The 27,768-nt window shown below is 41.3% G+C and overlaps 1 protein-coding gene and 1 non-coding gene across 2 annotated transcripts in view; one reads left to right on the forward strand and one right to left on the reverse strand.

Moving 5' to 3' along the window:
- SVOPL (SVOP like) overlaps window positions 1-27,768 on the reverse strand; it is a 64,400-nt gene that overhangs the window by 28,499 nt on the left and 8,133 nt on the right. Inside the window, exons 4-7 of the mRNA XM_049782658.1 lie at window positions 25,651-25,722; window positions 15,899-16,023; window positions 11,812-11,875; window positions 9,031-9,156 (exon numbers count right to left, since the gene is read on the reverse strand). Of these exons, the coding sequence (XP_049638615.1) occupies window positions 9,031-9,156; window positions 11,812-11,875; window positions 15,899-16,023; window positions 25,651-25,722 (387 nt within the window). The remainder of the gene's footprint in view (window positions 1-9,030; window positions 9,157-11,811; window positions 11,876-15,898; window positions 16,024-25,650; window positions 25,723-27,768) is intronic.
- Window positions 21,534-21,638, forward strand: LOC126025011 (U6 spliceosomal RNA). The gene has a single exon (XR_007501068.1). It is a non-coding gene; the product is annotated as a U6 spliceosomal RNA (small nuclear RNA).

Genomic DNA, 27,768 nt, shown 5'->3' on the forward strand with positions numbered 1-27,768 from the left:
AGATTATACACCATGACCAAGTGGGTTTCATCCCAGGGATGCAAGGATGGTTCAACATACATAAATCAATCAACATCATACACCACATCAACAACAAGAAAAACAAAAACCACATGATCATATCAATCAATGCAGAGAAGGCATTTGACAAAATTCAACACCCATTCATGTTGAAAACACTCAGCAAAATAGGGTTAGAAGGAACCTTCCTAAAGATAGTTACAGCTATCTATGAAAAGCCTACAGCCAACATTATCCTCAATGGCGAAAAATTGAAAGCATTTCCACTGAGGTCAGAAACTAGGCAAGGCTGTCCACTCTCTCCACTCTTATTCAATATAATCTTAGAAGTCCTAGAAATAGCAATCCGACAAGAGAAGGGAATCAAAGGAATCCAAATTAGGAAAGAGGAACTCAAACTATCCCTTTTTGCAGATAATATAATGATATACATAGAAAATCCTAAAAAGTCCACAGTAAAACTCCTAGAAACAATTAACAAATACAGCAAAGTGGCTGGCTACAAAGTCAATACACAAAAGACAGTAGCATTTCTCTATACAAATAATGAAGCAGAGAAGAGAGAGATTAAGAATTCAACTCCATTTAAAATAGTAACAAAAAACATTAAGTACCTAGGAATCAACCTTACAAGGGAAGTGAAGGACTTATACCAGGGAAACTTCAAAACACTTCAGAAAGAAATTGAAGAGGATCTAAGGAAATGGAAGAACATGCCATGCCCATGGGTAGGTAGAATCAACATAGTCAAAATGACTATCCTATCCAATCTCTTATATATATATATATATATATATATATATATATATATATATATATATATTTAATGCAATCCCCATCCAAATTCAGACATCATTTTCTTTCTTTTTTTTTCTTTTTTTTTTGTTTTTGTTTTTGGGTTACACCAGGCAGCACTCAGGGTTTACTCCTGGCTCTATGCTCAGAAATTGCTCCTGGCAGGCTCAGGGGACCATATGGGATGCCAGGATTCGAACCACTGACCTTCTGCATGAAAGACAAACACCTTACCTCCATGCTATCTCTCCGGCCCCCAGACATTATTTTTTAAAGACTTAGAACAATCAATCATCTAATTCATCTGGAACCACAAAAGATCCAGGATAGCCAAACACATACTAAAAAACAAGGAGCTGGGTGGCATCTCGCTACCTAACCTGAAGCTATACTATAAAGCCATAGTGATCAAAACAGCATGGTACTGGTACAAGGACAGAGCCTCAGACCAGTGGGTTAGAACAGAATTTCCAGACATAAGTCCCCAGATATATAGTCAACTAATATTTGACAAAAGAGCCAAGAACTTGAAATGGGACGAAGAAAGTCTTTTCAACAAATGGTGTTGGTACAACTGGAAAACCATCTGTAAGAAATTGAAAATTGACCCATACCTCACCCCATATACAAAAGTCAACTCAAAATGGATTAAAGATCTTGAAATCAGACCTGAATCTATAAAAGTTTATTGAGAAAAAAATAGGCAGAACACTTGAAGACCTATATATCAAAAAAGTCTTTGATGAAAGATTGCCAATGGCAAGAACTTTAGCATCAAACATAAACAAATGGGATGACACCAAACTAAAAAGCTTCTGCATGGCAAAAGAAACCAGGCTTAACACAAGAAGACAGTTAACTGAATGGGAAAGAATCTTTGCACTCAACATGTCAGATAAAGGGCTGACATCCAGAGTATACAAAGCACTAGGAAAGATGAGCTCCACAAAACCAAATAAAGCCATAGAAAAATGGGGAGATAAAATGAATAGACACTTCTCTGAAGAAGATCGAAAGATGGCCAACAACACATAAAAACATGTTCACCTTCACTCATCATTAGGAAAATCCAAATCAAGACAACAATGAGGTACCACCTTACACCAGTGAGGATGGCTCACATCAAAAATAATGGGAACAATCTATGTTGGCAGGGATATGGTATTAAAGGCACTCTCATCCACTGCTGGTGGGAATGCCCCCTAGTCCAACACCTATGGAGAACAGTCTGGAGAGTGCTCAAGGAACTCAGAATTGAGCTGCCATTTGACCCTGCAATTGCTCTCCTAGGTATCTACCCCCAAGTCGGAAGGACATTCATCCCAAAATATGTGTGCACCCCACTATTTATCGCAGCACTCAGTATAATAGCCAAGTCTTGGAACCAACCTCGATGTCCAACAACAGATGAGTGGATCATTAAGATGTGGTATCTATACACAATGAAATTCTACATGGCAGTTAGAAATGATACAATCACAGACTTTGCAGCAACGTATATGGACCTAAAACATATTATGTTAAACGAAGTAAGCCAGAAGATGAAAGATAAACACAGAATGATAGCACTATTCTGAAGCACCTAGAAACTACACCATATATACAACTAATATTCAAAGATTAAATAACAGGATTTAACAGGGTAAAAACTCCAAACACTGTAACATCACACATATACATTGAAGTAGTGCCCAAAACACATGAAAGAGGAACAACATAAACTCTCGACCACATATTATACCATAAAGAAACCAGCAACAGTAGAAACAGCAGCATAGAGAGAACAGGTATGTAATTAGCCTGTTACTACAAAGGCCCATAATAATCTCTTAGGGATCTTATACAAGATTACAGGTAAAGAATACTATGAGCAATCACTGACTCAAACGGAAGCATTTCAAAATAATATGTGTTAATGCCTTAAGCTTACTATATTTAAAGTAACCTCTCAACTGTCCTATTTCTTTAGCCCAAAATTTCAACTTTATTAGATTTGGTCAATATCAAAGTATCCTCTCAACTGTCCTATCTCTCTAGCCCAAAATTTCAACTTTATTAGATTTGGTCAATATCAAAATAAGTAACTCTGGCCTCTTTTGAAGTACAACCATTTCACTTTAGAGATGAATAAAAGACCGTCATATACTAATGATTCTGACAATGGAGATAGCAGTTTTGATTAAATAAATCTTTTTTTTTATTGCTCTAGTTTTGAGCCAGATGTTACTGATCCAACTTAAAAGTGAAAATATAGCCTCATTTTTCTCCTAAAGTACCTTTCAGCTTTTTTTGTCCACAGGCGTTCTTGGATACAAAGGATGGACAACCTAAAATGCCACCTCGGAGCTAAGCCACATGAGATACCATACCCAGGTTGCGTTACGAAAATTGTCTCGATAAAACTCTTTAACTTACCCTTTATCTCTAGGTTATACCTTCTTTTAGGACCTGAAGCATGTGACCAGCCAGACCACTGAAGCAGCAACTGTGACCTACAGACTTATACTACGGGGCCTACTCATCGAACATATCCAAGCAAAATAAAATGCCCGCGCTCTTCTCTCCTCTCTTCTCACTTCTTCTCACTTCTTCTCACTTCTTCTCACTTCTTCTTCTTCTTCTTCTTCTTCTTCTTCTTCTTCTTCTTCTTCTTCTTCTTCTTCTTCTTCTTCTTCTTCTTCTTCTTCTTCTTCTTCTTCTTCCTTCTTCTTCTTCTTCTTCTTCTTCTTCTTCTTCTTCTTCTTCTTCTTCCTTCTTCTTCTTCTTCCTTCTTCTTCTTCTTCTTCTTCTTCTTCTTCTTCTTCTTCTTCTTCTTCTTCTTCTTCTTCTTCTTCTTCTTCTTCTTCTTTCTCTTTCTAATTAATCCTATTTTCTCTTTTCTTCTTTTCTACCCCTTCCATATACTTTCCCCTTCCCCCTTCTAGGAATCCGACTATTCCTTCACCCCTCAATCCCATGCAGATTTTCCACCTTATTAAAACTCTTCACCCTCAGTTCTTAATCTACTAGGCATCAAGACTGACCTCCTACCCCAACGAACCAGTACCCAGCACCCAATCAAAGGGATACCCACTCAAACCTACACCTCATCCCCGGCAGGAAAAGAACCAAAACCCCTGTGGACCCATGCTGTATAGCCCTCCCTACAAACTCTTCCTAATATGGACTGTTGCTGGATACCAGACTTAGCCCTAAAAGGACTCCCAATGAAAGAACTCTTCCGAAGACCCCCCTGCCGCAAATCCTTTACCAATCTCAAGAAGGGCAGGGTGTGTGATGAAAAGGCACCTGGGAACCCACACCCCACAAGAAAATCTCAAAAGTCAATGGGGAAACCTATACTTCCATCCTAAGTATAAGACCTGTATAACACTACCTCTTTATTTTTTATTTCATTTTTTAAATCATTTTTCTTTATACATATGTGAGCAAATATATTTTTATTTATATTCTCATTTTTTTGGGGTGAGTGACTTGTTTCTCTGTTCTTCTCTTTCCACCCCCAAATGCACCGGCAATATAATGAAGCACCATTTCTTACTGCAAAGGCACACTAAGAAAGGGGAAAGCTCGCGTATATGAACAAGCTCTTATCTACTAGGGATAAAAACTCATACTTATTTACAATACAGGGGAATCTCCCACCTTGAAAATATGTCATGTGGACCCATCTTAGACTCCAGGAGATTAGACACCGACCGTCCAGCCTTGAACCCTGAATCCCAGACATAGAAATGTCACAGTTCTTCATAACAGCTACAGGAACCAAATCCCATCTGTGACATCCTGAAAACTGCTCGAACACCAACATGTGCGAGCTCTAATATGATATCCTGACAATGAGGAAATTGGGAACAAATGGACATAAGAACAGGTTATCCTACCTCACCAACTAACGATAAATCAAAATCAGAAAACTTGTCACACTTTGGGCTGTGCAAAAGCCAAGAACGTGATCTACAGATGACTGGCTGATAGAACTATGACTGGGCAGTATGTATTCTGGGACCAATAAGAAAGCCCTAGTCTAAGGTTTGTTCTACGACCTGCACAACAACCATGATCTCTAATTCCAGAAACCTGACTGAGGCAATTGCAACTGAATGGGTCTTCTGGAAACATAATGAAAGACGATATTCCAGACTCCATCTGAGGTTCAGCACAAGGGCCAAGACCACCAAACACAGAAGACAGATTAAAATGACATTGAGGAAACAGAACTCCTAAAATCACAAAGAAAGACTTCATCGTAAGTTCCACTCCTAACCTGTGCAGAGACTGAGATTTCTAGATATGGAGCTCTGATTTTATCATCCAGATCGGAGCAAAAGTCTCCCATACACCACAAAAGCACCAAGGGGAGAGTAAATGAATTTGAAAAGAGTCTATAGATAATCTCATGAACAATATACTCCAAGGGTGGAGAAACCCTGTATCTCTTAGGCCAAGGGGATTCCCTTTTCGAATGACCCCAATATTTACTGTGCCTATGCAGGAGGGGGAAAAAAAGGAGAGACAAAAAAGCAAAAAATAATCTTTTTTCCTTTCTTTTATCTATTTTTATCGATTTCTTTGTCTTGGGGTGGACATTGAAGTAGTTGTCCACTTGTTTATTTATATATTTACTTTTTCTTTCTTCTTTTCTCTTCTTCCTTTTTGCACTCTGTCATGTTCTTTATCTCAAGACCATGGCAATTATGTGGTGCATATCTTTATTGCTGCAGTGCTCTCTGGATATCTTATTTGATACTTCTTTTTGAACGGTTGTGGTGTTTCACCTTCTCTTTTCCCCTTAGTCTCTCAAACTGAGGATGAGCGCCTCTAGAAGGACTCTGCCCATTGTCGGTGTAGTTGATTTTTACCCATTTTATTACTTATCTCTTCCTCAAATAAAACCACACAACTTGAACTATCTAGTCCCGCCTTTCAATTAGAGGGGGAAGTAATGGAGGTACCAAGACCAAACAGTTATAAGATCACTAAGTAATAAACTAGACACAGAGGGAACCACTCATTCTAGCACCCCCTGGGATGAGGTTGTTGGATATGGGAGGCTGGATGGTAATGGAGGTGGAGGGAGGACAATTCGGTGATGGGAATTCCCCTGATTCAATGTTAATATGTACCTGGAATATTACTGTGAACAATATGTAAGCCACTATGATTAAAATAAAAGTTATATTAACAAATAAAGTAAATAAATTGAAAATGTAATTATGTAATTAAATTATTAAATGATTTTATATAAAAAAAAGAAATTGGAATTTTTCCCACGGCACACCAGACAATAGCTCACGGCGCACTAGTGTGCCCCGGCACAGTGGTTGAAAACGCTGCCATAGACTATATCTTGTCTCACACACACACACACACACACACACACACACACACACACACACACACACACACAACCATCTAAATAAAGACCCGAAATACTTCTTCTATTAAATAATCATTTATTCTTATTCATTCCTTCATTTTGTTTCTAAGCAGTTTCTTTTCAGTTCAGGATCACAGCAAGCAAAAGCCTATCCTGGTAGGTCAGGACACACAGCAAAACAAAACCCTTAAGAGGACAATCCCTCCACCTCAGACACATTTCACTCACTCATTCACCACTCTCGCATATTTACTCTCACACACAAAAAGGGACTCACATATAAACATGCAATCACACATAACAAACAGGAATTCACAAACCACAGACAGACATAAACTCATACATGTTTGTACAAACACAAACATGCATTCACATACAAAATTGCACTCACACACACAAACACAGACACTCCCACACCCTATTCATAGACTAGCATCAACATGCACTCACATACAGTTTCAGACATACGCCTACAAGCATGCACTCACATTAACATTCACACATATTCACTCACATGCACTCACAATGCATTCACACAATTCACTCACCTACATATGCTCACTCACATATATTCACGCACTAACACGCACTTAATGCACTCAGACACACGGACATACTTACTACTGCCACAGTTTAAGGAAAGTTCAAACAAGAAGGCCTGGGGCTGGAGAGATAGCACAGTGGTAAGGAATTTGCCTTGCACGCGGCTGACCCAGGATGGACTTGGGTTCAATTCCCAACATCCCATATGGTCCCCCGAGCTTGCCAGGAGCGATTTCTGAGCACAGAGCCAGGAGTAACACTTGAATGCTGCAGGGTGTGGCCCCAAAACAAATAAAAGTCAGAAGGCCCAATGGGCTCCCCCAGTGTGAATGGCTGAGAAAAGACCTCAAAGAGAGGCTGCTTCCTTGAAAAGGGAGGGTGGCATTTCTAAAGCTTAGTAATAGTTGCAAATGTTTATTTGGCCTAATAAGAATCTCTCTGCTGCTGTGCTAAGTATGTATATATTTGAGCATTTACCTCCAGATGCCCCTGGATAACAAAATTAGTACACACAAATATGGCCTTGATTAAATACCACTTTACTTGGGAAAGTCAGCATCAAGAGAAACATAAAAAGAACTTTGTAATCCTCAAAATGAAGTTAGTCTTTTAAAAGATGTTCTGCATCTTTAAGCAGTCTGCTCACTCAGATGAAAGGAACCTTCATAAGAACACCTGGAAAACTTGCTAATCTTTTAATTTATATCAGAATTGACACCAAGGGTCTGGCCTGGGAGTAAAAAATCTTCAGATGTTAAAATTTGCTCTTTGGATACCAGAGAAGCCTCTGGCTCAACTCTTCTCTGTCTTTAAATTAGAGCCTATCATTCGGAAGGTTTGTAACTCACACTAAAGGCCTGTGAATTGTTTGTTGTGAAGAAACTTACATATCAAACAGTATGTACTGATATGCTTTTTACTAACAAGAAAGTATAATTTTTTACTTTATTTTTTGGTTTTTGGGCCACACCTGGTGAGGCTCAGGAATTACTCCTGGTGATGCACTCAGAAATTGCTCCTGGCTTAGGGGACCATATGGGACACCGGGGATTGAACTCAGGTCCGTTCTCTGTCGGCAGCGTGCAAGGCAAACTCCCTACTGTTGCGCTATTGCTTCAGCCCCAGTACAATATTTTAACCTTGCAGGAAAGCAGATATAGGTAGTTTCTCACATGTAAAATTATGCTTAACTACATCCCTATAAGCATTCAATAAAGACACACAATTCAGATTCACCTCCACAACTGAGCGTGGCTTTGCTTTTTGCCGAACCCTGCGCCCACTTTCCTGGGAACCCCAAGAATTCCCTGAAGTGTCTGGACCAAGATGACAGTGAATTACATATTCACACAATTCATTCAGATACTCACACGTACTCAAACACATATACCCACACACTTTCACATGCACTCAGGCTTGCACATACAGTCACATACCCTCAGTACAGACCCGCCCAAGACTTGCACACATCCCCTCAGGACTCATGAACCTTATACAGACCCAGAATATACAGATCCACAGGATCAGCACTGAATCAAGTAGTGGATTTTTCCCTGAGCAGTGTAACATTGAAAGGATGCTGAATGATCAGCGCTGTCTGAGGACCAGCTGTGGCCAGGCCCCAGTCACTGCTCACGGCCTCCACCCCTCAGTGGGAATCCTAGAACTCAAGAATGGGGGCAGAAGAGAAGCTGGACTCTGGCATAAGAGCATATGTCTACTGAGGGCCAGGCCAGGCCAGGCCAAGCAGTCTAAACCCCACACTCAAAAAAAATTCCAAGCAATTTCAAACAATCATCCTGACCCTTCCAGCTATGTGCTTTATATTGCATCAAGATTACGAGGCCAGGGGCACCCTAAGAGAAGCCCCCCTTTAGCAATGCCCTGCCCCCATTCTCATGTCTGTGGGCATTTTCTAATTTCCCCTTGGGAGTTCCACACTTCCCAGCTGCTTCTCTGGACTCTTTCATCCCCTTCTATCCTTGAGTTCCTTCAGCCTGGCATGTGACCTCCTCCTCACTGCCAGGACCGCTGGTCCTCAGAATCCTTGAAATCTGGCCTATCTTCTTGGCCTGCCTACTGCCCATCTCAGCTCCCTCACCTGAGCTATTCCAGCCGACCTGCTGTTTTCCCAACATCTGCACTATCGTGGCCTCAGTGATAGTGACTTGGAACTCAGGACTCAGTTTCTTCAGTGACTTGGAACTCAGCCCCATCCCAAGGCCTCCCCACACTGGCTGAAATGTAGGCATGATTAAAGGAGGGGAGCAGAGATGAGGCAGACAGGTTACCTTGAAGGCCATGATGAGAATGATGCCAGGAATAGAGGCAATTCGGATGAGCCAGCGCCAGCCGATGGTGGGGATAATCACTGAAGCCATACCAATGATGAGCAGGGAACCAGCAAGCCAGAAAACCTATAGAAGAGCAGAGCTCAGAGACCAGTGCTCACCCCAAGAGCCACTGCGGCCCTGCCAGGCCAGCAGGAATAATCTCTGTAGTCAAAGATATCCATGACAAAGCCAGCGGTTCCCATGGACTTCCACCAGGCCTCCCTCCATGACTTGGAAATGTCACTTTACTCCTCTGTGTTCTTTTGTTTGTTTGTTTGTTTGTTTTGTTTGTTTTAGGGCCACACCTGGTTGTGCTCAGGGGTTACTCTTGGCTCTTCACTCAGAAATAGCTCTTGGCAGGCATGGAGAAACATATGGGATGCTGGGGATCGAACCTGGGTCAGTCTCAGGTCTGCAGTGTGCAAGGCAAACGCCCTACCGCCTAATCCTAACCTTAGGTTAACACTCCGGCCCACTTCTCCATGTTCTTAGAAGCAGGCATTCACCAAACTCAAGGGGTCTCCTGCCACCAAAATAGCATTTAAAATGGGGGTTGATAAAAAAGGTCTGATCCAAAGGTCTTTCCCTTGAATAGGAAACAATAATTCAGGTACTGACTTGTAAGCCAAAAGGCACCCAAAAAGTCAGAAAGATTGGTTTCTTCTATCATCTTCCAGCCATGAAGCAAAGCACAAGGCTATGTTTAGTTTTCATTTCTTCACCTGAACTTTGACAGTGTGACTATTGCACCACACTTTGCTCTGGCACTAAAGAAAATATCTCTAAGAGGACTTCTTATTACTAAATAACATGACCCTCACAGTGGGCAGGCCCATGGCTGGGAACTGCATAATTCTAAGAGAGGGAGAAGAAAGAAAGCTTCGTGTCAGAGCACAGAGGTGAAGTGATGATAAAAGGCTTTGGAGGTGCAGATTAAGGGGTAACTATTTTACTACCACAGCATTCTCTTAAAAAAAAAAAAAAGACATGGTTCCACAAATGCTAGAGACTTTAAGAGAAAGAAGTAATGTCACAGCAGCAAGTTTGGGTGACCTCAGCTCAGACAGAGACTAACAAAGCCTGTAACCTGACACTACAAGTGACCCACGGACCCTTGAAAAAGATTTTAATAGTGCAATGATCAAACAATTGTTAAATCAATAGATGGACCTGACGTAATCCCCAGATTTGATGTCTGGCATGGCATCATGTAATTTCCCGCTAAGTAATGTTTGATGTACCCTCGGAGAGGCAAATAATAAGTCAATATTAGTTGAGGGTGGGGTGGGTTTGAAGCTATACCTGGCAGAGCTTAGGGGCAATTCCTGGCACTGTGCTCACAAGTGAGCCCTGGGCACCACCGTCAATGCCTAGAATTTGAATAGGGTTGGCTGCATACAAGACCTGCTCTGGGGGCCGGGCGGTGGCGCTGGAGGTAAGGTGCCTGCCTTGCCTGCGCTAGCCTAGGACGGACCGCGGTTCGATCCCCCGGCGTCCCATATGGTCCCCCAAGAAGCCAGGAGCAACTTCTGAGCGCATAGCCAGGAGTAACCCCTGAGCGTCACAGGGTGTGACCCAAAAACCAAAAAAAAAAAAAAACAAAAAAAAAACAAGACAGGCTCTGTACCCTATTATTATATGTGCTGCTGAAGCGAGCACTGTTCTATACTTTATTTTTAATTTCTTTTTTTAAACACTGTGATTGTAGTGTGGTTTCAGTCATACAAAGAACACCCCCCCCCCCTTCACCATGTTCGGTACTCTTAAGCTTGGCCCTCAGGGTATCTAGACTGGCATATTTTATTTTGTTTTGTTTTTGGCTTTTGGGCTATACCCGACAGCACTAAGGGGTTTCTCCTGGCTTGTCACTCAGAAATTGCTCCTGGCAGGCTTGAGGGACTATATGGTATCAAACCTGGGTTCGCCCCAGGTTGGCCATGCGCAAGGCAAATGCCCTACTGCTGTGCTATCACTCTGGCCTAGAGTGGCATATATTTTTGAGCAGAAGTTCTTATGAAAAGTCAGCAGGATCTGAAGAAGACTTGGAAGGATCTTCACACCTGGATCAGTGGCTTAGCTATAAGAAGGGACATATGCCACATTCACCATTTATACAAACTAGTCATGGACATACAGACTTTACAGGGTCAGGATGGTGCTGGGAGAAGAGCAGCTGTGTGCCTCCCTGCACCTCAGAGATTGGGACAGATCAGCTTACCTGCATTCCTGAGCATCTGTCAACCAGGAAAAGCATTCTGGGATGTTGTCTGGTTTTGAGATATTGTTTTCAATTTTTGTTGTTATTGACATCAAAAAACAATCAGCAGGTACCAAAGCTATGGGTAGGACATTTGCCTTGTATGTGGCCGACTTGTGTTCAATCTTCAGCATCCCATATGGTCCCCTGAGCCTGCCAGGAGTAACCTCTGAGCACCACTAAACAGGGCCCCAAAACAAAAACAAAAACAAAACAAGCAAAAAAACAAAAAAAAAATGATCAGCAATTTGGCAATTTGGCCAAAGAGACAGTACAATAAGCCTAGAGCTTGCTTTGCACCCAGCTGACCCTGGGTTGATTCCCAGTATCATATATAGTTTCCTGAGCACCACTAGGAATGAGCCCTAAGCACAAAGCCAGGAATAAGTCCTGAACACTACCTAGTATAGCCCCAAAATCAACAATCAGCCAGAAGAAAACCCATGTACATCATCATATTCTACAGGATCAAAGGACTTTACCTGAGACAAAGGGAGCATATAGCCTCGGTATTTTGTCGGCAAGAATTCAGTCTTTATGATGAGCCTAAACATGAAGGATGGGAAAAGACACAATCATTTTGCTCTTATAAAATCAAGCCAAACAACTTTTTTAAAATCCTCCTTTTTCTTGTCATGGGTACAAATAGCTTAGATAGTATAGACCTACATCATTATGGAGTAATACTTTTAGTCTTATAATTTTATATATTTTTTTATATTTTTATGGTTTTGGAGCCTAACCCAAAGGTCCTCAGGTATTACTCCTGGATCTATACACAGACAATACTCAAGAAACCATATGGGGTTCCATGGAATAAATATGGGTTGGCCACATGCAAGGCAATGTGCACTCTCTCTGAATACATTTTTTAAAAGGTACTTTGACTTCTGCCCCTGATTTCTGCTCATGTTTGACCAGGTTCCTAAACCCTGGGAATATTGGGTTGGAGAAGGATCTTTCATTGTCATGTAGTAATGCTAGAAAGCTCCTCGCTAAAAATCCAGAAAGACCAAGCTGTGATCAGGTGCTTAGAACTTCATTCTATCCCTTGTCTTCCAAACATGGAAGAGATGCTGGATAGGAGTGAACCAACATGTATCTCTGATAAGTCTTACATAAGACTTTCCAAAATACAGACACCTTCACTGGGGGGAAAAGAACAGACTACTGGACACCACCTTCTATCAGTTCATTAATTTGCGTTTTTGGGCTTTCAAATAAACTTTGCAATCAAACCTGAAAGAGGATATAGGTATGTAGACTCTAGCCTTATACATAGACAACTCCAGTTCCATCCCTGGTACCATGTCTGATCTGCTAAATAACGCCAGGGAGTGATCCCTGAGCACAGAGTCAGGAATAAGCCCTGAGCTCAGTTGAGTGCAACTCTAAAAAAAATAAAATAAAATTGTTGTTTTTGGCCCAGTAACCCCTGGCAGTGCTCAGGGGTTACTCCTGGCTCTGCACTCAGAAATCACTCCTGGCAGGTTCAGAGGACCATATGGGATGCCAGGGATCAAACCCAGTTGACCTTGTGCAAGGCAAACACCTACCCCTGTGCTAATCGCTTCAGCCCTCAAAACAAACATTTTTAAAGTCATCTATTCACAACTCTAAGTAAATTCCTTCTGGATTCTATCAGCACCCCAGCAAACCATCAAACCTGAGTAAATATTCCTGGGAATTTCCATTTATAGTCAAACCAGAAAGAATTTGTGGATAATCTGAGACTATCTGAAATCAGGTCAGAGTCTGGGTTTATCCTGGTTCTAGTCAGAACAGGGATATCCAGCTGGGATCAGAGAATTGGCTACTGTGGGGGAGAAATTCATGCATCTGTGCCCTAAGTGTGATAGTATGTGTTAGTGTGTGTGACAAAAAGCAATATTCCTAAACAATCCTACATAAGATCCCATTAGAACTAATTCCCCCGCAAGAGAATAGTCAGCCGTAAGGTCACACAGGGGTGAAAATTATTCTTTCTTTTTTATTCTTATTCCCAAGTTGAGAAGAGTCAAAGTTATTTATCCTCCAACTCGTCTCTATTGCTAAGAGAAGTGGGTGATACTCTTGGGAATCTCCTTTGAAAAATGTTTGCCTAGCTTTGATTACCTTTCTAAATTATTTAGAAGACAAAAGTTAATATTTAATATTTAATTCAATATTTTTAACCATAAAAATGACTTTGATGTCTGACACCCAACTACAAACATGTTTGTAACCATGGTGCTTAAATAAAGATATTATTAGAAAAATAAAATATTGAAATATATGTTTTAAAATATTTTAAATAGTCCATTTTGGACAGATAACTTAGAGATAGTAAATATACTTGAGAAATTAAAATACAACCAAGAGGAAGTAAATGGTTTCCCCCAACTAATGGGGACAATCTGAGTCTCAGTTTCCAGTTAAGCAAATTAATCTTGTGACTAGATAAATGGTGTCATATTCCATCAGTTTTCCATTGTTCCCTTGTAACCTTGGTTATTAACTAGGGGTGAGACAAGATGAAACCTATTTACTGTATCCTGGGTATCCTGCAGGAAGGGGGGGGTAGAAGTTAAAAATTGTGCCTACCTTCGATCCCCCTGGACCAGCAAAGCTCAGTGATGTCTTACTTTATGCCCCAAAGAAGAATCATTGGTCCCTTAATACTTCCAAGTAATAATTAGGTGTGCTGAAACCTCGTAATATATTCCCAAGATAACTTGCTCCCAGGCACCCAGGAGGGAAAAACTCAAGGGATTCCTTGTAATTTAAGGGAGGAACCCCAAAAGCTGAAGCATCCATGGAGCAGCTTTCCCACCTGGTGCACAACACTGTGGAAGCATGGAAGAAAGATCAATGGTGAGTGTCTATCTTACTCACCCCTGCTTGGGAAATTCACAGACCCACTATCTTCAACACAGGCAAGAAATGCTTGGACATGATTGTTCCTAATGTGTGCAGGTACTGGTAGATAAACTCAGCTCTTCCTCACAATGGTGTCACTAAAGTCCTCGAGGACTTTAAAGTCTGAGGATTCACTGAATTGGTTGGTGCTGTTTGAACCCTCTCAGATCTTGTTTTTGCTCATGGAGCTTGTGGGCATCTGGGCATCTACCGAATTGGATTTGCTAGGGTCCTATAGGGTTGTGGGTAGTATGAAATTAGGGTCTATTGTGTGGCCGAATAAGTGACTACACACATTAGAAATTGTGAAGCTGGGCCCCTTGCCACGGTGGTGCTCAAGTATGGGGATTGACAGAGCTAGCTAGCAGGGATCTTCCAATAAATTTTCAAGAAATGAACTAAATTGAAGGCTGGAGAAATAGTACAGCTGGTAAGGTACTTGCCTGGCATGTGGTCAATCCAAGTTTGATCCTCGACACCTCAATGATTGCCATCAATGATCCTTTCTTTTTCTTTTCTTTTTTTTTTTTTTTTTTTTTTTTGGTTTTTGGGTCACACCCGGCTGTGCTCAGGGGTTACTCCTGGCTGTCTGCTCAGAAATAGCTCCTGGCAGGCATGAGGGACCATATGGGACACCGGGATTCGAACCAACCACCTTTGGTCCTGGATCGGCTGCTTGCAAGGCAAATGCCGCTGTGCTATCTCTCCGGGCCCAAAGCTATGGATTTTTTTTTTGGTTTTTGGGCCACACTCAGCTGTGCTCAGAGGTTACTCCTGGCTGTCTGCTCAGAAATAGCTTCTGGCAGGCACGGGGGACCATATGGAACACCAGGATTCAAACCAACCACCTTTGGTCCTGGATCGGCTGCTTGCAAGGCAAACGCCGCTGTGCTATCTCTCCGGGCCCCAATGATCCTTTCTAAAAGTTTTATATTTTATTGAAACTATTGTGATCTACAAAGTCCTTCATAGTTTAATTTCAGATATACAGTGAGTCCATCAGTGATTCTTAATTGCCAACTTCTATCCCCCTAGAAGCTGAGTGCAAAACTAGTAATAACCCCAAACACTACCAGGTGTGGCAAAATATTAATAATAATAATTAGTAATAAAGAAATGAACTAATTAGTAATATTTTGTGATCTTTAGTGTTTTTTGATAATCTTCTGATCAAAATATTGTTCATCTGAAAAATAATGATCACTCATAGGGATTTTATCTATTTATTATTGATTTTTGGGTCACATCCGGCAGCGTTCAGGGGTTACTCCTGGCTCTACACTCAGAAATGGCTCCTGGAAGGCTCAGGGGACCATATGGGATGCTGGGATTCAAATGACTGTCCTTCTGCATGCAAGGCAAACACCCTACCTCCATGCTATCTCTCTGGCCCCAAACTCATAGGGTTTTAAAAAAAAGTTACCCCAAGCTCTCTGTTTAGAGTTTGGCTAGCCTCACTATTAAACATAATTTTGATAAATAAATAGCTCCAATATATCAACAACCAGTGTATTTGTTTGCTGACTTAATATTTTTGAAGGCTGAAAATTTTGAATTTTCTGGAGTGATTTACCAGTTTACAATTCAACAATACTATGAGTTGATGACACAGAGTGTATGTGTGAGTATCACGTAGCCTCCCGCACAATGTCCTTTATTTGAAGACCTTACCCTTGTGCGTGTCCAGATACACCACAGCCCACCATGGCCCGCAAGAAGACAAACCAAGTGTAGGAGGGCGAGAAGGATGTCAGCAAGGAGAAGTAGGCACCCCACACAAATGAGAGGAACAAAATCTGAAGCAATAAATAAAAGAAAACATTAGTGGGACTTACATGAATGGGGTGCTCAGGAGAAAAGCTAATGTTTAAAAATGGATTTTGGTTTGTTGTTGGGTTTTTTTGTTTGTTTTATTTTGGAGTCACACCCAGTGATGCTCAGGACTTACACCTGGATTTGTGCTCAGGAATCACTCCTGGTTGAGATCAGGGGGTACTAGATGAGATGGCAGGGATCAAACTCTGTGGCCCACTTGCAGAGTAAATGCCCTACCTGCTGTACTAATCCTCTAGCATCCTGAAGGTGACTTTACCTTTATTCCTATGTGTGTTGCAGATGAGCTGGTCTGATGCAAGCCCACTGGTCTCCCATGAACACTGATCAGAATAGCCCAAGTTCTAACTCCTAGACACACTAAATTTGCCACAACCACCCTGTGTTAGAAATTCTGATCCTGAGGCCACAGTTAAAGGAGGCGTTAGGCTAGAGATGCCTTAACTGCCATACCCACAAGGGAGGGCACTAAGTATTGAGAGACCTTATCAAATGCTTTCTCTGCATCTATTGATATGATCACATGATTTTTATTTTTCTTGTTGTTGATGTTGTGTATTATGTTGATAGATTTACAGATGTTAAACCAGCCTTGCATTCCTGGGATGAAACCTACTTGATCGTAGTGGATGATCTTCTTAACGAGGCATTGAATCCTATTTGCCAGGATTTTGTTGAGGATCTTTGCATCTGTGTTCATCAGCGATATTGGTCTGTAATTTTCTTTCTTTCTTTCTTTCTTTCTTTTTTTTTAGCATCTCTGTCTGGTTTAGGTATCAAGGATAAGGTCCAACACCCATTCTTGATCAAAACTCTCAGCAAGATGGGAATGGAAGGAACCTTTCTCAATATAGTTAAGGCCATCTACCACAAGCCAGAGGCAAATATTGTCCTCAATGGAGAAAAACTAAAAGCCTTCCCTCTAAATTCTGGCACAAGACAAGGCTGTCCTCTCTCATCACTCCTATTCAACATAGCATTGGAAGCCCTTGCTATAGCGATTAGGCAAGAAAAAGATATCAAGGGAATTCAGATAAGAAAGGAAGAAGTCAAGCTCTTGCTGTTTGAGATGACATGATACTCTACTTAGAAAACCCTAAAGACTCTATCAAAAAGCTTCTAGAAATAATAAACTCATATAGCAAGGTGGCAGGCTACAAAATTAACACACAAAAGTCAATGGCCTTTCTATACACCAATAATAATAGGAAAGAAATGGACATTAAGAAAACAATCCTTTCACAATAGTGCCACACAAACTCAAATATCTTGGAATCAACTTGACTAAAAATATGAAGGACCTATACAAAGAAAACTATAAAACTCTGCTACAAGAATTAAGAGAGGACATGCAGAAATGGAAGCACATACCCTGCTCATGGATTGGCAGGTTTAACATCATCAAAATGGCAATACTCCCCAAAGCATTGTACAGATTTAATGCGATCCCTCTAAAGATATCCATGACATTCTTCAAAGAAGTGGATCAGGCACGTTTGAAATTCATTTGGAACAATAAACACCCTAGAATAGCTAAAGCAATCATTGGGAAAAATTACTTTCCCCAACTTTAAACTTTACTACAAAGCAATAGTTATCAAAACAGCATGGTATTGGAATAAGGACAGGCCCTCAGATCAGTGGAATAGGCTTGAATACTCATAAAATGTTCCCTAGACATACAATCACCTAATTTTTGATAAAGGAGCAAGAAATCCTAAATGGAGCAAAGAAAGCCTCTTCAACAAGTGGTGTTGGCACAACTGGTTAGCAACTTGCAAAAAATTGAACTTAGACCCCCAGTTGACATCATGTATGAAGGTAAAATCCAAATGGATTAAAGACTTCGATATCAGACCCAAAACCATAAGATATATAGAACAGCACGTAGGCAAAACACTCCAGGACATTGAGACTACAGGCATCTTCAAGGAGGAAACTGCACTCTCCAAGCAAGTGAAGGCAGAGATTAACAGATGGGAATATATTAATCTGAGAGGCTTCTGAAGCTCAAAGGAAATAGCGCCCAGGATACAATAGTGACCCACTGAGTGGAAGAAACTATTCACTCAATACCCATCAGATAAGAGGCTAATCTCCAAAATATTCAAGGCATTGACAGAACTTTACAAGAAAAAAATATCTAATCCCATCAAAAAATGGAGAGAAGAAATGGACAGACACTTTGACAAAGAAGAAATACAAATGGCCAAAAGACACATGAAAAAATGCTCCACATCATTAATCATCAGGGAGATGCAAATCAAAACAACTATGAGGTACCACCTCACAACCCAGAGAATGAGAACAAACAGTGTTGGCGGGGATGTGGAGAGAAAGGAACTCTTATCCACTGCTAGTAGGAATGCCATCTAGTTCAACCTTTATGGAAAGCAATATGGAGATTCCTCCAAAAACTGGAAATCGAGCTCCCATATGACCCAGCTATACCACTCCTAGGAATATACCCTAGGAAAACAAAAATACAATACAAAAATCCCTTTCTTACACCTATATTCATTGCAGCACTATTTACCAGAGCAAGACTCTGGAAACAGCCAAGATACCCTTTAACAGATGAATGGCTAAAGAAACTGAGGTACATATACACAATGGAATATTATGCAGCCGTCAGGAGAAATAAAGTCATGAAATTTTCCTGTACATGGATGTACATTATGCTGAGTGAAATAAGTCAGAGAGAGAGAGAAAGATGCAGAATGGTCTCACTCATTTATGGGTTTTAAGAAAAATGAAAGACATTCTTGCAATAATAATTTTCAGACACAAAAGAGAGGAGGGCTGAAAGTTACAGCCCACCTCATGAAGCTTACCACAAACAGGGATGAGTTTAGTTAGAGAAATAACTACATTGTGAACTATCCTAACAATGAGAATGTATGAGGGAAATAGAAAGCCTGTCTAGAGTACAGGTGGGGGTAGGGTGGGAGGAGGGAGATTTGGGACATTGAAGATGGGAATGCACTGGTGATGGGTGGTGTTCTTTACATTGCTGAAACCTAAACACAATCATGCATGTAATCAAGTTGTTTAAATAAAATATATATTAAAAAAAGTATTGAGAGACCTTGGCCGCTTGTCCATGAGGCACTTGGGAAAATGGGAAACTGATAGGGGATGTGGCATAAATTTTATTTGAACATAATATAACTTCACTAGCATCCTAAGGACATTTCTTTGAACCACTCTTAAAGACCACTCAGATTTCTGTAAACCCACTCTGTCATGAGCAGTTGTGTATGCTCAAGCAATTTTTGTATTAGTCTTACAAAAGTATTAACACCCCTTAACCCTAGCTTTGCTATTAGCCTAAATGCAGTCATATTAAGGGTTAATATTTCAGGCCTCAGCTCAGCATGCGTTAACTGGAACAAGGCCAAAACAATAAAAAACAAACAAACAAACAAAAACAACCACCAGTCTTTGAAAACTGATCTTGCTAGCAAAAACTTCAGACAAGATAGCAGAAGCCACATAGAAACTGGAAGCTGCCCTGGGTCGGTAAAGATAAAAATAGTTTGTCTGGAACAGCTTGCCCTGTGCATTTTGCTTGGTACAGTGTAAGAACTAATAATTATGTCTGCAACTATGATACTTTGCCAAGAAATTTATAAGTATTTATAAGTATCGTAAGTATTATAGCTTTAACATTTAATGAATTGAACAGAATTTGAATCCCACTTCTGATTGTCTGACTTGTTTCCCAATTGCCAACTGTCTTCCTCAGGGACCCTGAGGTTTCCCTTAGTGTCCAAACCAAACAGGCCATGACACTGATTCCTATGGCAAAACTGTCCAGCAGGGAGCTCTCGCCCTGGTGGCAGGAACTTGAACATTGATTTGGTTTGGTTAGATTTGGGATTTGACATTTATTTGTTTGTTTGTTTGTTTGTTTGTTTATTTTTGGGTTTTGAGCCACACCCAGAGGGGCTCAGGGGCTACTCCTGGCTCTGCACTCAGAAATCGCTCCTGGCAGGCTCATGGAACTATATGGGATGCTGGGAATTGAATCAGGATCTGTTGCAAATTGATTGGACTCTTGCAAGGCAAATGCCCTATTGTGCTATTGCTCATTCGTGGGCTTTGACCTTTTTTTTTTTTTTTTTTTTTTTTTTGGTTTTTGGGCCACACCCGGGGATGCTCAGGGGTTACTCCTGGCTGTCTGCTCAGAAATAGCTCCTGGCAGGCACGGGGGACCATATGGGACAATGGGATTCGAACCAACCACCTTTGGTCCTGGATCGGCTGCTTGCAAGGTAAACGCTGCTGTGCTATCTCTCCGGGCCCAGGGGATTTGACTTTTGAGTCACATTCAATAGTGCTCAGAGACTTAACTCTGCTCCAAGGATGTTACAAGTAGTATTTGTATGGTGGAGGCTTGTGAGATCATGAGCTCAAGGGCACTCAGGCCCCCATCCCCATACAAACTTGTATTCAGCCCTGTGAGGTGTCTTTCTAGTTTCAGGAACTCTAACTGTTACATGTGATTCTAAACTCTTCTTGTCCTGCACCCAGGGCTGTCAGGAACACAAAAAACATTGGGCTGGGGTAAGTATTGTAAAGGAAAAGTTTCCCCTGAGTTTCCTGACTGCCCTGATCACCTACCCCCCTTCACAATTCTGGGAACTTGTAGACCCAGTTACAGTTTAATTTTCTTTCTGTTCCTACATGGTTTTAACCTGGTCATGTTAACTCTTAAGCTTGCACCTAAACCTTGCAAAAATGTGATTGAGCAAATGCCAGATGTCATATACTTTCTTAAGCAAATCAATCTACTGTAACTTTCTATTGTTTGAAATGCTATATACAGCTTGTAAGCTCATGGCTCGGGGCTGGCAGTTTCTGGCTTATGCTGGATTCTAGCACAGCCCCTGCATATGCTTGTAAGAAAATAACCCCCCTGCTTTTGCATGAGACTGTGGTCTTAGTGTCTTTGAACGGCACATCATTCTCCTGGACTTAACATTGGAGGTTCCACCGAGATTTGAACTCGGATTGCTGGATTTATTTTTTCTTTTTTTTTTTTTTTTTTTTTTTGGTTTTTGGGCCACACCCGGTAACGCTCAGGGGTTACTCCTGGCTATGCGCTCAGAAGTCGCTCCTGGCTTGGGGGACCATATGGGACGCCGGGGGATCGAACCGCGGTCCGTCTCCTAGGCTAGCGCAGGTAAGGCAGGCACCTTACCTCCAGCGCCACCGCCCGGCCCCCTTTTTTTTTTTTTTTTTTTATTTTTATTTTTAAATTTTTTGGGCCACACCCTGTGACGCTCAGGGGTTACTCCTGGCTATGTGCTCAGAAGTTGCTCCTGGCTTCTTGGGGGACCATATGGGACGCCGGGGGATCGAACCGCGGTCCGTCCTAGGCTAGCGCAGGCAAGGCAGGCACCTTACCTCCAGCGCCACCGCCCGGCCCCGGATTTATTTTTTCTTATCTTAAAAAAAGAGCTTACTGTGCTCACTTCAGCAGCAATATACTAAAATTGGAACGATACAGAGAAGATTAGCATGGCCCCTGCGCAAGGATGACACACAAATTTATGAAGCGTTCCATATTTAAAAAAAAAAAAGAGCTTACTAAACCTTTTGTCATTGTATTAATGACTTTATTGAAGATATGATGATTTTCACAAATATACTTGCTACCGATAAAAGTAAACAACATGGGCCAGTGAGGTAAGCATGGAGGTAGGACGTTTGCCTTGTATACAGAAGGACGGTGGTTCAAATCCCGGCATCCTATTTGGTTCCCTGAGCCTGCCAAGAGTGATTTCTGAGCATAGAGCTAAGAGTAACCCCTGAGTGCTGCCGGGTGTGACCCAAAAACAAAAACAAAAAAACAAACAAATAAAAACCAAAAAAAGTAAAATAACATATTTTTTTCAAAATTGAAAGAAAAAAAACTAACAACCTGATCATGTTGGTATATTGACTTTAGATTTCCAATCTCTAGAAACGTGAGAAAATAAATTCCCATTGTTTGAAACAAACAAAAAAACACAGTGTTTTAGGAAGTGGACTGTTACCATTCTCTCCAATTGTTGAATGTGTTCTTATGTTCTTCCTATGAAAATTAGCTATGACCAGGTTTGTGGAAAAATGTTTGTGGTTCTCTAATGAACTGAATAGGCTAGGTTTCTGAAAAGCAGATTTTGAGAGTAGGAGAATTTTACCATTTTTGATTCATACTAACAAATGGACGATGAGAGAAGTACACCAATATGAGGCGAGGATGGCAACACACCTAAAAAAATTTTTTTTTCAGTTGAATGACTGTGATAAACACAGTCACAAAGTTGTTCATGTTTACTGGTGAAAGGGTGAGTATTGTAACATTTTATGACTGAAACAGTCAACAATTTTTTAACTCTGTATCTCATATGATTTAAGTTGTTCATGATTGAGTTTCAGTCATACAATAATTCAGCACTCATCCTTTCACCAATGCACATTTCCCTGCCACTAATGTTATACTCCCATCCCAGCCTGCTCCTATGGCAGACACTGTTTTTCTGTCTAATACCCCCTTTTTTCCTTTTAGACACTGTAATCTGCAATACTCTTACTGAAAAGGTATGCTGCATATCACTTTACCTATTTCAGAACCCAGTTCTTGTCCAGAGTGATCATTTCCCACTATCATTCTCATAATGGAACCTTTTCCACTCTAAATGCACTCCCCCACTCTTCGTGGAAAACTTCCTACCTTGGACCAGCCCTCCTGATTCTCGTTTCTAATGTCTTATTTTGATTATTAGTACTCTCATACTATGTTTGTGTTTTTATATTCCACAAATGAGTGTGATCATTTTTATCGAGGCCTTTCCTTTGGACTCATTTCACTCAGCATGATATTCTCCATGCCCATCCATGTATAAGCAAATTTCATGACCAGTTGAAGATTTATGTAAGAAATATTTCTATGAGGAGCCGAAGAGTTACACTATCCCTGGCACTCTGTATGGTCCCCTCAATCCCACCAGAAGTGATCCTTAAATTTAGATCCAGAAGGGCCAGAGGTACAGTGTTTGCCTTCCATGTAGGACTGTGGTTCGAATTCCATATGATTCCCCTTGCCTGCCAGGAGCGATTTTTGAGCTCAGAGCTAGGAGTAACCTCTGAGTGCTGCTGGGTGTGACCCAAAAACAAAACAAAACAAAAATTTAGATTCAGAAGTAAGCCCTGTGCATTGCCAGGTGTGGTGGCCCTTTATAATTTCCTCAGTAGTGATGAGTCTGTTTCAATACACTAGATCATCCTGATTCAACTTTGGAAGATTATAAGACTCCAAGAATTTACCCATTTCTTCCAGGTTCTCGTGTTTTGTGTCATAGAATTTCTTAAAGTAGTCTTTAGCTACCCTTTGAATCTCTGTCATATCTGTAGTAATCTCCCCCTTTTCATTTCTTTGTGTGTGTGTGTGTGTGTGTGTGTGTGTGTGTGTGTGTGTGGTTTTTGGGTCACACCCAGCAGTGCTCTGGGGTTACTCCTGGCTCCATGCTCAGAAATTGCTCCTGGCAGGCACGGGGGGGGGGGGGGGGGACCATATGGGAAGCTGGGATTCGAACCGACCGATGACCTTCTGCATGAAAGGCAAACGCCTTACCTCCATGCTATCTCTCCAGCCCCAACCCCTTTTCATTTCTAATCCGGTTTACTAAGTCTCTCTCTTTCCCTTTCTTTGTGAGTTTTGCTCTGGCTTATCAGTCTTGTTTACTTTGGATTATGCTGAGTGAAATAAGTCAGAGGAAGAAATAGACACACAGAATAGCCTCACTCATCTATGGAATTTAAGAAAAATAAAAAACTTTATTGTAATAATACCCAGAGACAATAGAGATGAGGGCTGAAAGTACTGGCCCACAGTATGAAGCCTACCACAAAAGAGTGATGAATGCTGTTACAGAAATAACTACACTAACAACTATCATGACAATGATAGTGAGTGAGAGAAATGAAATGCCTGTCTTGAAGATTGGCAAGGGATGAGGGAGGAGAGAGATGATGGGCATTGTGGTGGAAAGGTTGCACTAATGAAAGGGGCACTCTTTTTTTATAACTGATACTCAACTACAAACATATTTGTAATCATGATGCTTAAATAGATATTATACCCAAAAAAAGAATATTTTACCTAATTAAATGTAAGGCAATTTTATGGCCAGAACCAACTAAAATAAAAAAAATTTTTTAAAAAGAAGTGACCCTTGGAGGTCCATTGGGATAATTACAGGGTAACAAAGATTTCAACTGATAGACATAGCAAACCCCGGTGCTATCTCTCCATCTCTCTTTATAATGTTTGAGATACTCATGCTCTCATATTAATTTAAAAGTGGATAAATTTATTTTGTGTATTTCAAAGTTTTAGTCATTGACTAAAGAGATAGTATTGGGGTTAAGATGGTCACCTTACATGCAGATAGCTCTAGTTCAATTCATGGTTCCTCTGGCAGCATATGGTCCCCAAGCACTACCAGTAATGACCTTTGAGCACTATATATATATGAAACTTCACGTCACGCTCTTTATACAAAACCACAGACTGAGATGAGATTGGTATGGCTTTATTTGCTATGTTTTTTTTGTTTGTTTTGTTTTGTTTTTCGGCCACACCCAGTGGCACTCAGGGGTTGCTCCTGGCTATGTGCTCAGAAATCGCTCCTGGGTTGGGGGCCCATATGGGACGCTGAGGGATCGAACTGCAGTCCGTCTTAGGCTAGCACACACAAGGCAGACACCTTATCGCTTGCACCACCGCTCTGACCCATATTTGGTATGTTTTTTGTTTTGTTTTTTACTTTATATTTTTATACGTTTATACAAATATATTTATTAATATATATTTATTAATTCTTCACTGCTACTTCTTCAGACATATACTTATATATTGTTTTTTCATATATATATATATATGTATATATATATATATATAAATAGACTCGGGGCCGGAGAGATAGCATGGAGCTAAGGCATTTGCCTTTCATGCAGAAGGTCAGTGGTTCAAATCCCCGCATCCCATATGGTTCCCTGAGCCTGCCAGGAGCAATTTCTGAGCATAGAGCCAGGAGTAACCCCTGAGCGCTGCCGGGTGTGACCCTAAATAAATAAATAAACAAATAAATAAATAAATAGAAATAAAGAGAGAGACTCATAGCCAGAAAACTGGTCTCTGACATATATATATTTCTATCCATTTGGGGTGGGGGTGAGAGGTGATTTCTCCCTTTGTTTCCTACTCAGAAATTAGACTAGAAGAAACATGTGGATTTATAATCCAAAAAAAAAATGATTTCGCATTGAATCTCAGTAAGTGTGTGACCTTGAATAAGTGGCTTTGTTTCAAAGCCTTAGCAAAGCCAGTGAAAACAAAGGTCTTGCGAACCCCCAGATCTATGGTTCCGCAAGACACCTTCATCCACCTTAGCTAGACCCTGGAGGAAGGTGCCTAGAATGGGGAGAAGTGCAAAAACTAGGAGACAACCTGGAAACAGGATGTGAAACCCTGTTAGTGTTTCCCACTAACACGTGTTATTGAAGACAATTGCAAATTATCCTCGGGGCTCACCTACCTTCCAGCGGCCATATTTGTCAGCGAGGACGCCAAAGAAGATGCTGCACACCATGTAGCCGAAAAACACCATCTGGAGTGAGAAGAAATGGTGCTCTGAGTAGGGTGTTTATAATCTTTTAAGGTACTTTATTAAGGATTCTTCCATAACCAGGAGTGGACAGGAAGTGTAGCATGTGGACTTGAGAAGTGATTGACAGGTTGTCACCCTTGAGTTTTGGTTTTGGGGTCACACCTGGGACTATTCCTAGCTCTATACTTGGGGGTCATAAGCAGTGCTCAGGGATTTAGCCCAGGCCTCCTACATACAAAGCCAGTACTCAGTCCCTTGAGCTTTTTCCAGCTCTTCTGAGTTTTAGTCAAGATCTTCAGGACTTCAGAGGTGACCTCACAGAGGGGACACTGCCACCAAGTGGAGATAGTAGAAGAAGCAGGTGAGTGAATGCTTCCCTCTGATCAATGACCCAGGCCCTTCTCTAATCAGGTGGATCATTCTTTAGATTCCTTCCTTCCCTCTTTCCTTCCTCCTTCCTTTCCTTCTTCTTTCACCTTGCCTTCCTCCTTCCCTCCTACCTTCTTTTCTTCCCTTTGTTTCTTCTTTCCTTTTCTTCCTCCTTACTTCTTCCTTTACTTCCTCCCTTTCCTTCCCTTCCTCTCTCCTCCCTTACCTACCTCATTCTTTTTTTTTTTTTTTGGGCCACACCCAGCGGTGCTCAGGGGTTACTCCTGGCTGTCTGCTCAGAAACAGCTCCTGGCAGGCACGGGGGACCATATGGGACACCGGGATTCGAACCAACCACCTTTGGTCCTGGATCGGCTGCTTGCAAGGCAAACACAGCTGTGCTATCTCTCCGGGCCCCTACCTCATTCTTGACTTCCTTTCTTCCTCCCTTTCCTTTCTCTCTCCCTTCCTCCTTTTCTTCCTTCTCTTTTTCCTTCCATTCTTTCCACACCAGGGAGCTCAGTAGCTACTCCCAGCTCAGTGCTTGGTGGCCATTCCCAGCAGTGCTTAGGGGACCATATACAATGCTTGGGAACAAACTTGGGCTTCCTGCATGCAAAATTTGCATTTAATTAATTGAGTGAGATTCCCAATTCAGTCCTTTCCATTTAAATTTAAAATAAAACAAAGTTTTCTCTATCTTACTCAGCCTTTTTCCATATGCAAGCTGAGACTTTTAAAAGCAAACTTTCTAAAGTGGAGATGGGATACAACCCCTTAATATCACTCCTAGTTGATACTTAGACAACAGGCCAGTGGTTTTGGTGCAAAGGCTGAGAATGTGACACTGCATGGGACCTGAGTTTCTGGGCGCCCTAGGGCAACCCTAGCCATGCTTGGAGGCCACCATTGCTACACCCAGAAATATTGGGATGGGGCAGGAGTTTGACTCTCCAGGAGTCAAACTAGAATCAGGAAGCCTAACCAATGAATGATCTCCCTGCTCCCTAGAAGCCATCTCAATGGTAACAGGCAAACATAAGTACCTAAATTATTTCATGGCAAATCCAAGTAAGACATGAGTTTATTTTTATTTGTGCCCTTACTTTTTTCTGAAAGTAAAAGCTTTAAGCAAACAAAAAGAGTAAATATGAAAGGTTATATAAAGGAATTTCAAAGAAGGACATGAAGATAAAAGAATTGGACAGGGCCAGAGCAGTGGCGCTAGAGGTAAGGCATCTGCCTTGCAAGCTCTAGCCTAGGACAGGTCATGGCTCGATCCCCTGGCATTCCTTATGGTCCCCCAAGCCAGAAGCTATTTCTGAGCACATAGCCAAGAGTATGCCCTGAGTGTCACCAGGTGTGGCCCCAATTTTTTTTTAAAAAATGCATAATTGGGTGTAAAACTTGTCTTTGAATGTCCTGCAGGATACAAGAAATGCAGTCTGCATACTGGAACACTTCAGGGAGACTGCATTTCTCTCTCACCAGTGGAAAATTCTGTACCAACACTGCATACAAGTCCCAGTAAAGTACAGTTAAGGCAGTGAGGAAGATAGAAAAAAATATTTTTTTGTTTTTGGGCTACATCCAGTGGAGCTCAGGGGCTACTCCTAGCTCTGTGTTCAGAAATTGTTCCTGGCAGGCTCGGGGGACCATATGGGATGCCGGGGACTC

This window comes from Suncus etruscus, chromosome 1 (assembly GCF_024139225.1).
Source record: "Suncus etruscus isolate mSunEtr1 chromosome 1, mSunEtr1.pri.cur, whole genome shotgun sequence".
In the NCBI taxonomy this organism is placed as follows: Eukaryota; Metazoa; Chordata; class Mammalia; order Eulipotyphla; family Soricidae; genus Suncus; species Suncus etruscus.